General features: G+C 43.8%; 1 protein-coding gene across 1 annotated transcript in view; it reads right to left on the reverse strand.

Annotated features, from left to right (window-relative positions):
- Positions 1–15914, reverse strand: part of Marco (macrophage receptor with collagenous structure) — a 37443-nt gene extending 21529 nt beyond the window's left edge. Inside the window, 4 exon segments of the mRNA XM_017800195.1 lie at positions 513–548; positions 976–1194; positions 2535–2631; positions 15801–15914. Of these exon segments, the coding sequence (XP_017655684.1) occupies positions 513–548; positions 976–1194; positions 2535–2631; positions 15801–15914 (466 nt within the window).
- Between the last annotated feature and the right edge of the window lie 2799 nt (positions 15915–18713).

Raw genomic sequence — 18713 nt, forward strand, 5'->3', positions numbered from 1 at the left:
GTCCCTTTCAGTCCCCTCTCCTCCCTCCAGGTACCCACGTTGACTGTCTATTCCAGAATACCTCTGATCACTTACTCTCAGGCTCTAGGCCCATAGGTTTCCTTTTTTCATGCTCTTTGACTCAATCAAGCTCCCATCTCACCTCAGGACCTTTGCACGGGTGGCTCTCTGCCTAAGACCTGTGTTCTTTGTAACTTTTCTCTCACCCAGCTTCAAGACACTGCCTCTGGGGGCTTTCCTTGGCCTGAGAGTGAGGCTCTTGTGTGCTGTTTACCCAGGGACCTGCCCACCTTCAGAGTGGGCCCTAGAACTTCATCCACTTCATTTCCAGGCTGGGGGTCTAAGCTCTATCAGAAGCAGAGCTGAAATCCCATGATTAGGGCAGTGTAGGGATCAGATCATTGGTAAACTGAAGTCGGAGGGGTTGTAGCCTAAGAAGGGCCCCAGCCAGGGAGCCCTTGGGGAAAGACTCTTGGGAGGGGCAGGACAGGTCACAGAGGAAATAAACTTACCCGACGAGCCTTGTTCACCCTTGATCCTGAACAGCTCTGTAAGGGAAGGAGAGAGGGCTGTGGGTTGAGCTTGGGGGAGGGTGGTTTTTCTTCTGTGCTTCCCAGAGAGCTTCAGGCTTTGCACTGGAAGGCTGGGCCCCCGTGGGTCTGCCAGCCTTGGTATTTGAACAACACCCCACCTGAGTGTGTTCAGAAAAGGTATCTTGGAAAGACTAGGAACTGGGGACCCCTGAGGACTATGGAAGTGTGGAAATGAAGCTCAGGTTGTCTGCATATACCATATACCACTCAGAGCCCCAAACAGCTTGCAGAGGCTCCAAAAGTTAAGGGACAGCCTCACTGTGTTGATCAAAATGACTCTTTTGCAGACTAGGGATGTGACTCAGTTGGTAGAGTGCTTGCCCAGCATGCATGAAGCCCCGGGTTCCATCCCCAGCACAGTATAGAACAAGAGTGGCAGGACCTGGATTTCGAGTGAGGCTGTTCACACAGTGAATAAGTTGCTCCTGATTGTGGTGGATCTGGGTAAGCTGGTCCTGCAGGACTCTCAGTTCTGGTGAGCCCAGTGCCAGTTGTCTTTGGGGATATACCAACGGCATCAACTTTGGTTTTTCCTCTGTGACCACCAGTCTACTCTGGGCATTCTTCTGCAAGGTCCAGAGCTGCTCCTGCAGATTCAAGACTGGAGAGCCCACCCCAGGACTTTGCTGAAACCTGAGACATAAGGGTGGATCCCTGCCATTCTGTGTCACACATGTATGACTTCTGTAGGGCATGGATCCACAGATACAAACTCCATGTGCTATGGGGACTTGTGAGCTCAGAGTCTTCCCTACATCTTTGTGTGTTTGTGTGTGTGTGTGTATGTGTGCATGCATGTGTGTGCACATGTGTGTGGGTGTATATGCATCTGTGTCCATATGTATGTGTACATGCATGTGGGGATGTATTTGCATGTGTATACATATATGCATGGACACCAGAGGATAGCCTTTGGTGTCATTTCTTTATCTATTTTGAGGTAGGTCTCTCACTGGCTTGGAACGTACCTAGGCTAGACTGGCAGGCTAGCAAGCTCTGCCTGTCTCTGTCTTCCTAGTGCTGGGATTACAAGTGTGGGCCAGCAAACTTGGATTTTCATTTTACTACTTTTTATTATTTATTATTTGTTTGTTAATTATTTATTTATCTATCTATCTATTTATTTATTTATTTATTTATTTAGGGATCAGGGTCTCCCTGTAGCCCCAGATAACCTGGAACTTGCTATGTAGGCTGGGCTGACCTTGATTCATAGAGAGCTGCCTGCCTCTGCCTCCCCAGTGCTTGGAATAAAGGTGTGCTCCATTACACCTGTCTAACTTTGACATTTGAACTGGGAATTATTTTGTGTGTTGTGTACATACATGTTCATGTATATGAAGGTGTATTATGTGTATGAGTGCACATTTATGTGGAGGAGAGGACAACCTCAGGTTGTTCCTCAGACACTGCCTATCTTGCTTTTTTGAAACAGGGATGCTCATTGGCCTGGAGCATGCCAAGCAGGCTAGGATGGCTGGTCAATGTGCCCCAGGGACCTGCCTGTCCCCACTTCCCAGTGCTGGGGTTATAAACATGTATCACCATGTGTGGCTTTTTATATAGGTTCTGGGTATCAAACTTGGGTTCTCATGCTTGAAAGGCAATCAGTTTAATAACAGCTATTGTCCCAGTGTTGGGACTGGGAATATTTTGAAAGTAAAATCATGGTCAAGATGAACATGCTGATTGACAAAGTACTTTCCCACCCAGAGGCTGGGAGTTCTTTGTCAGGTGCCTATTAGAAACCCCATGTGAAATTACACACCTGTCATCACTTTCACACACACACACACAAACACACACACACTTCCTTCACCCCTCTATTACCGTGGTAGAACTAAGCCCCGAGTCCCAGCAGGGGGGCAACAGTACTCTCAAGATGCCCTAGAACCAGGATGAGCATTCCAGGAAGATCACACAGGACCAAGACTGCTTTACCTTGAAAGGCCAGCAGTGCAGCACCCACTGTGAGCAGGATCAGGTGAATGACAATGACCACCATGCAGAAGTTCCCCCCACTTCTCTTCTTGGGCTTCTGTGGATCTGAAATACAGGATGAGAGGTGGGGGCTGCAGAAGCACAGAGCAGTAGGCCAGGCTGTGCCAGGCCGCATCTGAGAGAGCAGAGGTTTTCCTGAGAAGCTTTGTAGGAAAGACACTCAAATCTTCCTTGTCCCTATTTTTTCTATGAGGCAAAACATGCCACCTTCAGTCCTCCACAGATGTGGTTGGGGAGGTGGAGACCGGCAGATCCCCGGGGCTCTCTGGACAGCCAGCCTAGCTTACTTGGTGTGTTCCAGGCTAGTGAGAGACACTGTCTCAAAAATAAAGTGGAAGGTGCCTGAGGAACAATGCCCAAGGTTGACCACTGAGAAACCCACAACTTAAGAAGAGACAGTATTAAGTTCATACATGTGTTGGAATCACCCAACATCCAATAAGAATTTTAAAGCAGTCAGGTGTGGTAGTGCACACCTTAGTCCCAGCACTTGGGAGGCAGGCAAATCTCCTAAGATCAAGGGCAGCCTGGTCTATATAGCAAGTTACAGGCCAGCTGAGACTATAGAGAGACCCTCTATAGAGAGACCTCAAATTTTTTAAGCAATATAGTAAAGTAAATAATAAATAAATACAAAGCCTCGAATTTCAGACAGACTGAAACATCTCTCAGTAAAATTTAGTGCACAAAGAATCAAAACTTTTATTTTAGCGCCCCCAGGATTGAATTCCTAGATGTTCTCATTTAAATGGCTATAATTGGATTCTTTTCAAGACTCCTGAAGTTAGAACTTCATGTTGTTGTCACTAGAGAAAAACTTCTTCAGGAATTAAACAAGCATTTCTTAGGAGACAGAAAAGTTAATTAGACATTCTTGACCTAAGAATCAGGTGAGGTGCCACCTCTAAGCCCAGCATTCAGGAGGCAGAGGCAGGATGATCACCAAAAGTTCAAGACCAGTCTATTCTACATGGTAAGCTTTAGGCCAACTGGCACTATATAGTGAGACTCTTATTAAAACAACACACACACACACACACACACACACACACACACACTCACACATTCTTGACTTACAGGATTTTTTTTTAAATCAAAGCATACTGTAGTTGTTAAAACAAATCATTTTTAGCATCATTAATGACCACAGTGATAGGAGAGTATTTTTCTTTATTCATTATAAAATTATGCATACTGGGGGCTGGAGAGATGGCTCAGTGGTTAAGAACACTGACTGTTCTTGCAGAAGATCCCAGTTCAAATCCCAGCACCCACACGGCAGCTACCAACTGTCTATAACTCTAGTTCCAGGGGATCCAACAGCCTCTTCTGTCCTCCACAGGCATTGCACGACATGGGTGCACTTACCTACAAGCAGGCATAACACTCATATGTATACAATAAAAATAATAAATAAAATATTTTTTAAAATTACTCACACTGAAAAGTATAACTGAAATATTTTTAGATACCTCACACAACCAGTTAATTTTCTTGAAGGAAGAAAACAGACAAAAACAAAGCATGTTTTAACATTTGAAACAAAACTTTATACTACAATGCCAGTCACCTGATGCTTCTTTGTCACCTTACTTGCTTATCTTGTTACCTCACCCAGTCAGGGTTTGCTTTGTTTAACAGAATATACGGCAGTCCACATTGGTGACAACTGGTGACTTCTCGTGCTCCCAAAATTTACTAGGTCCCTTTGAAATTCTGAATTTTGCACCATTTTAGCTTTTTCTTTATGTGTGTGTATCTGGTTATGATAAACCACTTGTGATATTTTGTTCTAAAATGAGATATTGGTTAGTACATTTTTAGTGTCATACCAGTTGGTTTTTAAAATTTGAATGACCTACAGATTCTAATTTGTTTTTAAGGAAATATCAACAGTTACTCATGTTATCTAAACTCCTTAAAAATAGAGTTAATTTAATCTGGAAGAGTTTTAAAGAGCCATAGAAAGAATGCTTTAGTAAGGGGAGGTACAGATAGGGGAGTGCATCTAAATATGATCAAAATATATTGTGTGAAAACCATAAAAATTCAATTTGAAAAGGGAAAAACATTGAGAAAAGAAAAAAACAAATACTCTTGAAATAATTTTTTAATCTCAGCCCCCCTCAAAAACAGAGAATATAAAAGGAACCAATGGATTTCATACAACTTATACTACTAGTACTGCCAATAATAATAAGAAAAAATTCACCAAATGAGCTAAATAGTATAATAAATATGACTGAGGGAGCAATCATGGATTAGGGAGATAGCTCAGGCAGTAACTTACTTGCCTTGAAAGCAGGAAGATCTGAATTTGATCCCCAGAACCCATGTAAAGATGCCATGCATGGTGTAATACCAGCACTAGGGAGGCAGAGACAGGTGATCCCTGGGACTTGCTGGCCAACCAGCCTACTTGGTGAGCTCCAGGCCAGTGAGAGACCCTGCCTCATAAAACAAGGTGGATAGTGCTTGAAAAATAATAATAGCTGACATTTTCCTGTGGCCTGTACAAACATCAGTGTACCTACCCACGCACATACATACATATGTACATGCACACATACACACAACATATATAGAAAGAAACAGTGAATCAGTTATAGAAGTGTAGAAATTACTCAGTCTGAAAAACAGAAGTCAACTGAAAAAAAAAAACATGAACAGAGCCTCAGAGATCTGTGCATAAAACCCTACATAACCAGTGTTGATGACATTGGAGCCCCAGAAACAGTGTGGGACCAAAAATATTCAAAAAAATGAGAGCTAAAAGTGTTTCATGTTTTGTGAACTATGTAGACCTACCTAAAGAAGCTGAGAGACCCTCCAACAGGCAAACCCAAAGAACATAGTAATTAAAGAGATGAGAAGTCAAGGGACTGTGGAGATGACTCTGGGTAAAGCAGTTGCCTCATAAGCACAAGGACCTGAGTTCAATCCCCAGAAAGAACTCACATAAAAACTGGGTATGGTGGGGCATACTTGTAATCCCAGTGTTGGGAAGGCAGAAACAGGCAAATCCTTTGGACTCACTAGCTATCCAGCCTAGCTTACTTTGTGAGTTCCAGGATAGTAACAGACTCTGTTTCAAACGAAACAAAACAAAACAAAAAAACTTCCAAAACAAAACAAAAACTGGTGGATAGGTCTGAGGAATGACCTGCCTTTGAGGTTGACCCCTGACCTCCATATGCATGTGCACATACAAGTACATCTGCACCCCCCACACATACACACATGTGCACCCACATATACATGAATGCATACACACATGTGCACCCACATATACATGAACCCTTATACATAGAAATACATACAAATATAAAGAGTTAAGGGCAGAGAAAATTAAAGCTCTAAAGAAAAGCATTGCCATCAGTCAGAGAGATAGGACGCATTACCTGCAAAGATGTACTGCTTTGAATGACAGCAGATTCCCTGTCTGAAACCATGGAGACCAGATATAAGTGGCACAGTGTACTTTGTGCACTGAAAGAATAGAATTGCCAACCATGAATTCTCTTGTGAATGAAATATCCTTCAAGAATGAAGGGGAAATGCAAACATTCTCAGATGAAGGGAGACCAAGAGGATTTAAAGGAAGATCTCCAAACAGGACACAAGAACAGAAAGCCTACAATTTCAAAACAGAAAGAGAACAATGGAATGCAGAGAAATAGGGATACATATTAAACAATCTTTCTCTGCAGGAGTTTCTAAAATCACACTTTGTGGTTGAAAATAAATATACTTTCTTCTGATATTGTGTGCAATGTATGGAAAGAAAATTCTTAGGGTAATTATATTTTTTAAGTGGTAAAGGACATAAATGGAAGTAAGATTTCTATACTTGATTGAAGTAGGACAAATATTAATACCAACAGGTTGTGGCACATTCTGCATGTATATTATAATATCCAGAGAAACTCCTAAGAAAACTGCTGTGGTTTGAATGTGAAATGTTCCCCATAGGCTCATGTGTTTGAACACCTTGTTTCCAGTGGGTGGTGCTGTTTGGGACAGTTATAGAGCCTTTAGGAGGCAGAGCCTTATTGGAGGAATTGAGTTATGGGGCTCAAGCCTTGAGGCTTTATATCCTGGCTCCAATTCCTGTAGACTCTATGCTTTCTAAGTAGGGATGCAATGTGGCCAGCCAGCTCTCAGCATCTGCCACCATGTCTTTCCTGCATGCTGCCATGTCTTCTCGTGGTGGTCTCTGTTCCTCTGGAACTGTGATCCAAAATAAGCCCTTTCTCCCTTACGTTGCTTTTGTCAGGGTATTTTTATCAACAGAAAAGTAACTAAGACAAAAAGTAACAAAGATAGGGGGCTGGAGAGATGGCTCAGCAGTTAAGAACACTGGTTGTTCTTACAGAAGACCCGGGTTCAAATCCCAGCACCCACATGGGAGCTAACAACTGTCCATAACTCCAGTTCCAGGGGATCTGATAGCCTCTTCTGTCCTCCATGGGCATTGCACAACACAGTGCAGTTTACCTACAACAACTGTTAGCCTGCAGTTGCAGGGGGTCCAACGGCTTCTTCTGTCCCCCATGGGCATTGCATGACACAGATTCACTTACCTACATTCAGACAATATACTCATACACATGAAAATAATAAATAAAATATTTTAAAAAGGAATTATTTTTTTTAAAAAGTAACAAAGACAGCATGTTCAAAATGGATTTCCAAAAAGTGTTCAAATAGTTCGTTGGAAAGTAAAAAAAAGAAAGAAAATAAATGAATGAGAAAGAGGGAAAAGTCAGAAATTGCACAGTAAGATGGCAGATTTAAGCCCTTAACATATCCATAATTAGTGTACATTTATAATGGTCGGAATCTACCAATCAGAATATAGATATTGGCAAACTGAATTACGAGACTCAGTTACATATTATCTCTAAGAAGTGAAAGAGTAGAACTTTAAAATATATGAAACAAAATTGATAATGACTAAAGGAGAAAAAGACAAATCCATAATTATAACTAGGTATCTTAATTTTAACACCTTGCTCTCAGCAGCTGATGGAAAACCGATGAAGACATAGGAGGCCTTAACGTCAATGAACAGTGCCTAATGAACATTTACAGAACACGCCATGCAGTAATAGCAACAGCAAAAGACACATTCTGTTCCAGGACACACAGAACATTCACCAAGACAGATCACATTCAGGTCATTAAAAAAAATAAATAAATAAACCCCTCAATATTATATTTTTAAAAAATGAGGTTGAGGCTGGAGAGATGACTCAGTGATCTTGTTGCATAAACATTAAGAACTGAGTTTGGATCCCCGGCATCCAATTCATTTATTTATGTATGTATTTATTTATTTTAATGTGTATGTGTGTTGCCTGTGTGTATGTAAGTGCACCTGTGTCATGCAATGCCATGAGGTCAGAAAAGGACATCAATTCCCCTAGAACTAGAGTTATGGATGGTTGTTAGCTGCTATGTGGGTGCTGGGAATCAAACCACAGTCCTCTGCAAAAGCAATCAGTGCTCTTAACTGCTGAGCCATCTCTCCAGCTACCCCAGCACACACTTTAAAAGCTGGGTACAGTGGTAGTCTTCTGTAATTCCATTCTATGGTGAGAGGGGAGGCAGAGACAGGAGAATTCCTCAGAAACTCAGAGACCAGCCAGCTTAGTGAACACAGCAGCAAATAAGAGATCCTGTCTCAAACAAAGTGAAAGGTGAGAGTTAACACCTGACCTCCACTTGTGTATACACTAACACACAGATGTATGAACACATACAAGACACATCACCACACACACACTACACACATTATATACACACAAAACGAAAAGTCAATCTATTACATTTTCATTTATTTTGTTTTGGAGAAGAGTAAGTGTGCAGGTGCCACGATACACATATGGAGGGCAAAAAACAACTTGTGGGAGTCAGTTCTCTCCTTCTACCATGTGGGTCCTGGGAACTGAACTCGGGTTGTCAGATTTGAAGGCAAGTACCTACCTGCAAAGCCATCTTGCTGGCCCCAAAGCCAATCTTTAAAAGTTATGTACAGTGTCATTCCTTTATCTAACATTTCTGAAATATTAGAAGTATAGAAATTGGGCAATGATTAGTCCTGGCAGGGTTCATGATGGTTGTAAAGGACTGAGGGATGTCTGTGGTATAAAACCTAGAAACCTAAAGCAGTGTGGAATGAAACACACACACACACACACACACACACACACACACACACACACACACCCAAAGGACCGTACTCCTGCAGCTGGTGAATGAGTCTGTGGATTGCATCCACATCTGTCTAGTTCCACAGTAATACTAAAACTATGCAAGATGATATTACTGAGAGAAAATGGGTAAAAGGTTACAAAAGCCTTCTTGTACATATTTCAAAACTTTCTGTGACTCCACATAGTTATTTTGCAATAAAAAGTTTTTTAAAATAAATTGCCTCTATGGTAAAGTCAGGTGCTTAAAAGATGCTGAGTTAGAGAACAAAATAAAATGACTATGTGAAATGACAGTAGTCACATCAGCAGAACTGACTTGAAGGAACTCCAGGGTGAAGATATGTCAGAAGAAAGCATCAAGGTATCTTTAGATTCTCTTTAGAACAGAAGGAACAGTTGTGGTAGTCCTTGCTGGGAGTCAAAGGTTAATAACCACAAAAGTCTTCACTTCTCTGCTACCAAGTTTTGGTCACTTATTTTGGTGAGGATCTTTTTGAGACAGGGTCTCCCGTAGCCTCAGCTGACCTGGAACTTGCTATGTAGACCAGGCTGGCCTTGAACTCACAGGTATCAGCCTGCCTCTGCCTCTGGAGTGCTGAGATTAAAAGCTAGCACTATCACGACCAGCAGTGTGTCTTCTATGTTAAGAAGAATGTTCTGTGGGCTGGGGTGATGGCTCAATCGGTGAGGTGCTTGCTGAGCAAGTATAAGGGCCTGAGTTCAGATCCCCAGAACTTACATAAAACCAGATATAGTAATATGCATCTGCAATCTCAGTACTCCTGCGGTGAGATGGGGGAGACAGGAGAATCTCCAGAAGCTCTTGAGCCAGCTAGCCTGGAGCACACAGTGGAGAGTACAAGATCCTGTCTTAAACAAGATGGAAGGCAAGGACCAGACCCTGAGGTTGGGCATCTATGGCCAATATGTACACAGGCACACACACACACATACACAATTTTAGCCTTTTATTCTTTGATAATTTCTTATATGTATACAATGTGTTTTGGTCATATTTACCTCCACTGCCTCCTACAATTACTCTCAGACCCCACCCTCACAACATCCCCCTCTTCAGCTTTTTTTTTAACCCACTGAGTTCAGTTGGTGTTGGCCACAAGTCTGTGGGTACAGGGTCACCTGTTGGGGTATGGGCAATCTACCAGGGGCCACATCCTGGGAGAAAGCTGACTCGCCCTCTCCTAGCATCCATCAACTGTTAATAGCTCTCAGGGGATGAGGCTTTGTGAGCCCTTTCCTGCTCCATGCTGAAATGTTGACTGGCTTGATCTTGTGCAGGTGATTATAGCTGTTGTGAATTCATAGGTATAGCAGTCCTGTTATGTTCAGAGGATACTGTTTCACACCTGTCCTCCCTGAGCCTTGTGGGGATTGAGTGTGATATGGATGTCCCATTTAGGACGGACTACTCTGCAGCCACTTGTTCTCTGCACTTTGACAGTTGTGAGCCTCTGTGTTAACCACTATTCACTGCAGAAATGAGTTCTTCTGATGAGGGTTGAGAGCTACACTAATCTGTGGAGAGTATGAGAGGCTTGGCACAGGTCCTCAGATGGTAGTGTGGCATTGCAGGGGCATGAAGATATTTTTTTTTGAGACAAGGTCTCCCTGTAGCCCCAGCTGACCTGAACTCACTGTGTAGACCAGGCTGGCCTCCATCTCACAGAGAGTCACCTGATTCTACTTCCCTAGTGCATGAACTAAAGGCATGTGCCACCAAGTCAAGAAGATTTATTTTGAAAGAGAAAAAGGAAGTTGTCAAACTGAGAGAGGTAGGAAAACAACAGACCATGAGGAAAGCGGTGATAGCTAAGAAGGTTTGGGGTGAGAGGTCTAGGTAGGCTCCTGACTCATAAGAGCTGCTGATGTGAAAGTCAAAGTGTAATAAGAAACAGATACATAAGAGTGGGGCTGGAAGCCTGGAGACAGACAAAGTTCCCTAAGATTCAAACAGGCTAAAACAAGCACACCCCAGATAAGGGCTCTGCTTCAGCTCCAGGGTGTCCCATGGTTGAGTTGGAAGCTAGGGGAGTCCCAGTTCATGCTGAAGAACTTGATTTGTTGGACCTGTATGCAAAAAGAACTGGATGCAAAGCCTTTCAGGAGACCCAATCCATCCTTGTGCAATCATCCTACGATATTCACAATCATCACATGTATGTTATAGATAGCCACAATTTTGATTTCTCAATCATACGTCAAAAAAGCTGGGAAAGAATTGGGGATGTAGCTCAGAGGTATAAGGACCTGAGTTCAATCCTCAGCACTCATCTTAGTGCTGGGAGGTAGAGACAGGTAGGTCCCTGGGCTTTCCAGCTAGCCAGCCTAACTTAGTAGGCAAGTTGCAGGCAGGGGAAAGGCTCTTTCACACACACAAATACACACACACACACACACAAACACACACACGAGAGATGGATATCCATAGTTGTTTTCTAGTCTTTTCATCTATGCACACACATGAACACACACTTACACAAGAAAAATCCAGTAAAAAGGGAAATAAGGCAAGATACATTGAATGCAGAACAAATAATGGTTAATAAGGGGAACTTTTACTAGAGAGATTAGGGGACGCGGGAAGGCGGGGAGCCACATCGTGGCCAGAGATAGGAAGAGGGAATATTCTGCTTGTAGAATATTCTGTGAAACTTAAGTCACAATTTTTAGATGAAATTGAGAGGAAAACAGGTATACATCAAATTCAAAGTACAATAAAGTATCACAACACACCTATGAAATGGAGAAAGAGAGAGGGGAGAGGAGGTGACAGGGAACACCAAATGCTGTCAAGGAAGGAATATTTCAGAAGTTCGTCAATTTCAGTTCTGAAAATTTCTGTAGTACAGGTCAAAACACACCCCTGCTATTTCTGAGTAGTTAAAAAATGTAATGTAAGCTGACCTGGTGTTGCCTATCTACCATCCAAGCACTCAGGAGGCCAAGGTGGGAGGGTCATGAGTTTTAAGCCAGCCTGGGCTACATAGTGAAGCCCTGTCTCAAAAAACAAAAGAAAAATATTAGTGTTTTATCGTGCAGGAGCCAGCGGCATTTTGTATTTCAATGCTGGAAGCAGTAGGAAAACAATGAATGGGCGGGGTTGGGATGTAGCTCAGCTGACAGAGTGCTTGCCTAGCACATTATTGGGTCCATGCGCAGCACTGCAAAAACTGGGTGTGGTGGTGCAGGTCTGAAATCACAGTTTTGGGAGGTGGAGGCTGGGGATAAGGAGTTCAAGGTCATCCTTGGCTGCTTAGGAAGATCAAGGCAATACTGAGCTACGCGAAACCCTGTCCCCCGTAATTAAAAATAGAAGAAGGGAAGGAGGGGAAGAGGAGAAGGAAGAGGAAGAGATGAGAAAGAAGAGTTGACGAGGAGGAGAAAGGTGGGGGAAGAGGAAGAGGAGGAAAAAGAGGAGGAGGATGAAGAGGAAAAAAGAGGAGGAGGGGGAGGAGAAAAAAGAAGGGGAGGAGGAAAGGGAAGAAGATCAGGAGGAGGAGGAAGAAAAGGATTATGAAGAGAAGGAGACATGACATTCAAATGTACGTCAGTGTTTAGGATTTGTTTTGTTTTGTTTATGAGAACTGTATATAAAAATTTGAAGACAGTATTTTTTTCCAGAAGAAAATAAAAGTAAGGAGCCATTCAGCCCTCACCACCAAATCATTTCAGTCAGCAAAGTAAGCCATAGCAATTGCTGTTCACAGTGACACTTCTAGAAAGTTCCATAAATTCCCTGATCTCTGTACCAGAAAGTAGGAAGTTGTAAAGACACTGAAGACAGTGTTCCAGCCATGTTAGATCGGTGGGTTTTTGTTTGGTTTGGATTTTGGTTTGGGCTTTGAGTTTTTGTTTGTGGTGCTTACAATCCAAGTCAGAAGTCTAAACTTTGCCCTTGACTCTTGTCCCTCAGTCTCCCACCCTGAGGCTGAATTCCAGTCCTACTAATATGACATCTAATGCCTTCCCAGGGAATTCTCTGTCTCTCTCCCTCTCTCTTCTCTCTCTCTCTTCTCTCTCTCTCTCTCTCTCTCTCTCTCTCTCTCTCTCTCTGTGTCTGTCTCTCTCTCTCTGCATTCATGTATGCGAATATGGATACACATATGCCACATGTGTAGGTTGGAGGACAACCTCGGGTGCCAGTCCTCTCCCACCTTGTTTAAATCAGGGTCTCTCATCCTCTGATGAATGCCTTAGGCTAGCTGGCCTGCAAGGTCCCAAGCATTCTTTTTTCTCCCCTTCCCATCACACCCCAGGAGTACAGAGATTACAGTTATATGATACCTACTTGACTTTATGTAGGTACGGAGGATTGAGCTCAAGTCCTCATGCTTGCACAGCAGGACCTTACCCCACTGAGTCATCTTTCCAGTCATTGTTTTCCTTCCTTACAGACCACAGCCCTTGACCTCTCCTGCTGGCAATCACCCTGACCTATCTACTCTCACCAGCTTGTCTCCTGCCTATCATGGTGAGCAACCTCAGCTACAGACAGTGCACTCAGCCCCTGTTCAATCTTCCAGTTTACCTGCTGCCCTGAAGATAAGGTTCACAGTCCTCCATCATAGGCACAATCCCACTGAGCCTCCTTCCCAATTCTGGCCCAATGGTATGGAGCTTTATAGATTTCTAGGAGCATTGCTTGTGAGTGACTTAGACACCCCTTCCCTTGTCAGCCACTCTCATTTCTACCCCAGCTTCTTTCACCCTTTCCAACTTTAGAAGAGACAGCAGCTCTAACCCCTAGGTCCCACCCCAGGTTAGGTCCTTGATGTCCTGTGAAATTTTCAGCTTCAGTCAGTGACAGATTGCTTAGAAAGGGCAGCTGAAGAGGGGCTCGCCCAGCTGTACCCTTAAGTATGGGCTCCTCAATCCAGCAATCATGTTTATTCAGGTATCGTTTCTTACTGAGTGTGATATCCCACAGGTGCTGAATACATTTGGGCAACTGAATTTTCTAGAACACTGCATCTTAAAAAGTGTAAGATCTGGATAAGGAGATAGTCGGTAAAATGCTTGCCTAGCAAGAACGAGGGCCTGAGTTTGATACCTAGAACACATGTTTAAAAAAAAAGAAAGAAAAAGCAGGCACATGGGTGAAGAGATGGCTCAGCACTTAAGAGTGTGGGCTGGAGTTCAGATTCCCAGCACCGACGTGATGGCTCAGAACTAGCTTCAGGGGATCCCACATCGCTATCTGGTCTCTGTGGGCACCTGCATACACATGAACATACACACACACAAACAGAAATAAACCGTTTTTAAATAGCCAGGCAAGATGACACCTGCTTGTAAGCCCAGCACTGGGGAGGTGGCTATGCAGATCTCTGGGGCTCACTGGCCAGCCAGTCTAGCCTAATTGGACAGCTCTGGACCAGTAAGAGACCTTGTCTCATAAAACAAGGTACACAGTGCCTGAGGAACAACATCTAAAGTTGACCTTTGACATCCTTAAACACTTGCTGTCATACGCATATGTACACACATGCATGCACACAAACACACACAAAAACAGATCCAGACACATATGTACACACATGCATGTACACAGACACACACAAAGCAGATCCAGAATATTATATTCTGAGGCATTCTGAATGAGCAACAGTGGTTGCTGTCACCCACTCACATGCCCTTCTCTATCATGCCATAAGTTCCCATCTACTGCACCCCAAACCCCTCCTCCTAAGACCCTCATCAGCTCCATTCAGACCAGTGCTATGTGAGCAGGACACCATTCCCATGCATGCGACTTCTAGAAAAGTCTATGATAGATGATGATTCCATAAAATGTTCTCGAATGGGAAATCAGAGCTCACCTGTGAGAAGCAAATCCACCCTTGACTTTAAAAGCTACAGATTTCTGATGATGTAAAAGTACCTCACCTGCGTAGCACTGAGAGAGAGGAAAAAGACAATTTAAAACATTTTTGAGGGCCCAGTGAGGTGACAGTAAGTAAAAGTGCTTGCCAGCACTCCTAATAACAGTTCAATCCCCAGATCCCACATGGTGGAAGGAGAAAAGCGGCTCCCAAAAGTTGTTCTCTGAGCTCCACACATGTGCCATGGCATGCGCACACACACACGCACACACACACACACACGCACACACACACACACACGCACACACACACACACTCCAAATTAAAATGTAATAAAAGTTTTTTGACAGCTATGTTCCATCTAAGTCAAACTAATACAAAGCTATGGCTGACAGGAAACGAACAACGTGTTCCCAGGTCAACACATCAGCTGTAACAGAAGCCTCCACAAAAGATTTTAAAGGATTTGCATTCAAAAACAAAATGTAGCTTTTGTTTCAGTGCTATGAAGTTTGTTTTTTGTTTTTGTTTTTTTTTTTTTTTGAGACAGGGTATCATGTAGCTCAAACTGGCCCCAAACTCTCTATGTAGCTTAAGATGATCTTGAACTCCTGATCTTCCTGCCTCCACTTCCCGGTGCTGGGATTGCAGGGGTGTGCTACCAGGCCTCATTCATGGTGGTTCTGGAGATGGAACCGAGGGCTTCCTGCATGCTAGGTGAGCACTCTAACTGAGCGGCAGCCCCAGCCCCTGTGGGACTTTTTCATACCTCTTCATTTGTATTGTCATTTCAGCACACAACTGGTATGCTGAATAAGACCCTCATTAAAGAAGGGGACATCAGTTTAATGAGCTTTGGCATTTATCCGAGGAAAAATAGTTAAAGAGTACTTAAAGGACTGCAGAGGCTTTCAACAAAGATCAACTATACTTTGAGGACACGGCATCTATGATCAGTGTCTGAAAATTCCACACTGAGGAATTCTCTAGAGCTGCGATCTAGACTGAGCTGTCCAGAAGGTGAGAGTCAGGTACAAAATGCATCAAGGGTTCAAGCCTCCATCTTCTACCATCTCATCTCTTCTTACTTCCCACCAGCAGAGAGACCAAGTTTCTGGGCAATTTCATTGATGGGGGAATTGTACTTTACTATTGATTCAAAGGTCTCCCATCACAGGGAACACGGCTTGGTCCAAATTGGCTCCTTCTTCAGTGCTCCCCAAGAAGTCTTCCTCCTTGAAAGTTTCTTTATTTCCCATTGCTAAGCTTTCTAAGTGGCTAAATCCCTGGAGCCAGCAGAAATGCTTCCCCAAAAAGCAAGCTGGGCTCCCATTTAAGTGCTGCAGCTAGCCTGAGAGCCCACTTGCTTCCCTTTGGCAACAATTCCTGAATTTGTACAATGTTTTGTGACTGTGAGGATCAGGCCATTCACATTTAGAACCACTGTTTGGAGCAGTTGCTTGTTAAGGAGAATAGAACTGGTTTGGAGGACTACCCCTTTGTCACTCCTGAGGTGACCCCGAAGAAGACCTTTCTCTTCCTTCCCGCTGCTTGTCTGAGTCCTGCCTCAGTCCAGACCCAGCTGGCTGTCCCAGAATCTCTCCAGCCAACATGGAAATCTTCCTCTGACCCACTTCAGGGCTGAGTTCATCCTTCAGCCTTAGTGTGGACCCTGGGCAGGTGGGCAGGAGCATCGCTTGGGAGCTCAGGAGACATGCAGAGTCTTGGTTCTCACCCCATACAGACTGAATTCAAACCTACAGTTTAATAAGGTCCCCAGATGGTTTAGGTATACTTTAAAGTTTGGGAAGTAGGACGGGGAGATGGCTCAGTTGATAAAGTGCCCATCTTGCAAGTATGAGAACATGAATTTTGATCCCCAGATCCCATAACAAGTCAGGTGTGGTCTCTACTGTCTGTAATACAAGAGCTGGGGAGACAGAGACAGGCAGATCCCTAGAGCTCCCTGACCAGCCACTCTGACCAAGAGGTCAAGATAAGGCAAAGTAGGAAAGAGAAGAAATATAGCCTCACAGAGGTGGAAGCCTGTGGGACAAGCTGGAGACTTGGGGTCTTTCTGTGACAGGAGAGATGAAAAGGAGCAGGAGCAGGAGAAGGCGGAGAGGCTGTGAAAAGCCACCTTCACGGGCCTGAAGCGTGGTGGAAAGTGAAAGGGGAGTAAGATTCACAGAACCGTTCCTGGCAGTCCTCTAAGAGGCAGAGAGGTCCCCAAGGCACCCACAGTTTCAACATCAAGGAAGTTAGTCACAGATTTCTGCTGAGAACTGAGGCGGGGTCACTGGGTTAGAAAAGGTTAAAGCTAAAGCCTGGACCTTGAGGAAGTGGAGCCCAAGGCAGTTAATGCTAATGGCAGAGGCTGAGGCCTCCCCCAGAGGAGGGAAATTGCCCCTGCAAAGGAAGCTGCTCAAACTCACTGTGTACAAGGGCCTCCCTGGTCTTTGTCAGGCTTGGTGCTCTGGGCAGTGGGGAAGGGGCTCCCTGGAGAATACTGTGGCTGTCTGGCAGTGCGACCAGACAGACCCAAGTTTCACATCCAATTCCATGAGCCTGGGAAGTGGCTTGATCAGTGGGTAAAGTGCTTACTGCACAAGCATGAGGATCTGAGTTTGGAGTCCCAGCACCCATGTAAAAAACTGGGTGTGGCCATGCGTACTTGTAATCCCAGAGCTGGGGAAGTGGAGTTGGGTGGATCCCTGGGGCTCCCTGGTCAGCCAGCCTAACCTACATGGAACATGGTGAGTTCCAGGTTCAGTGAGAGACCTTGTCTCAATAAACAAGGTAGAGACTGAAAAAGAAAGAGAAATGATGCATCTTTAAGATATAACAAGTGAACTAGGCTTGGAATGTGCTGCTCCCACTCTGGACATGCCTGACAAGTGGAGCTTTCACCATTCAATCACCACTCGAAAGCATCTTCTTGCACCAAATGGAGAATATTACAAAGTTCCATAACTGGTAAAATGCAGAGAATAAGTGACCATGAGATGCCCAGCCCTAAATGATACATCTACAATGCAACCTCTACACCAAAGACTCAGGGACCGTTGTGGAAGAAGGGGCAGAAAGAGTGTAAGAGCCAGAGGCACAAGACACCTGCTGCTAGACAATACATGACAGGGAATCTGCACCAGTGAAATCTCCACAGTATGGAAGTCTAAGGCACTCTGCATAATGACAAAACCAGTTGACATGCCAATTTGGATAGGGAAAATTTCATGTGGTCCAACTTCAAGATGAAGCATTACAGGCAACCAGTGGATGTTGAGGGAGAATCATTTTTCTCCAGGGACTAACTTCCTGGAGGGTTATCTAACACCAAATGGGCAGTCCTAAACACAGGTACACAAAAGCACCACTAAATGGATTCAAGGCATTATGTGTGTGTATTTATAAATGTGTACACATATATGTAATAATAATAATCAAAGAAGAGAATAAGCAATTATGAGGAGAAGGAGAGAATGTGGGAGGAGTTGGACAGGGACTAGGAGGGATGGAAAAATACAAATACAATACTCATGTATGACATTCTCATAAAATAAAAACAAATTTTAAAAAAAAGTAATAAGGTGGAGGGAGTTGATAAGATTGCTCAACAGGTAATGGCACTTGCTGCCAAGCCTACTGATCTGAGTTCTATCCTCATTTTACCAACTGAGCTATTGGACCAACTAAAAGATAAGTAATATTCTTATAAAGATTGGTTGATTGTGTATATATGTGTGAATGCCACTGTATATGTACATGTACATGCATGTATGTGGGTGCTCATGGAAGCCAGAGGAGGACACTGAACATCTTTTATCACTCTCTATTCCTTTGAGGCAGGGTCTCTCCCTGAACCTGGGGCTCACGTTTTCTCAGCTGGGTTGGAAGCCATTAAGCCCTAGTGGTCTTCCTGTTTCCACCCTCACCCCAGCTGCAGTCACAAGTGAACTCAGGATGTCTGGCTTGTTGCAAGGGTGCTGAGATTCAAACTCTGGTCCTCTTGACTGTTCGACAAGCTCTCTTAACCACTAAGCCATTTCTCCAGCTCA

Source organism: Nannospalax galili, unplaced genomic scaffold (genome assembly GCF_000622305.1).
Source record: "Nannospalax galili isolate Female #2095 unplaced genomic scaffold, S.galili_v1.0 scaffold779, whole genome shotgun sequence".
In the NCBI taxonomy this organism is placed as follows: domain Eukaryota; kingdom Metazoa; phylum Chordata; class Mammalia; order Rodentia; family Spalacidae; genus Nannospalax; species Nannospalax galili.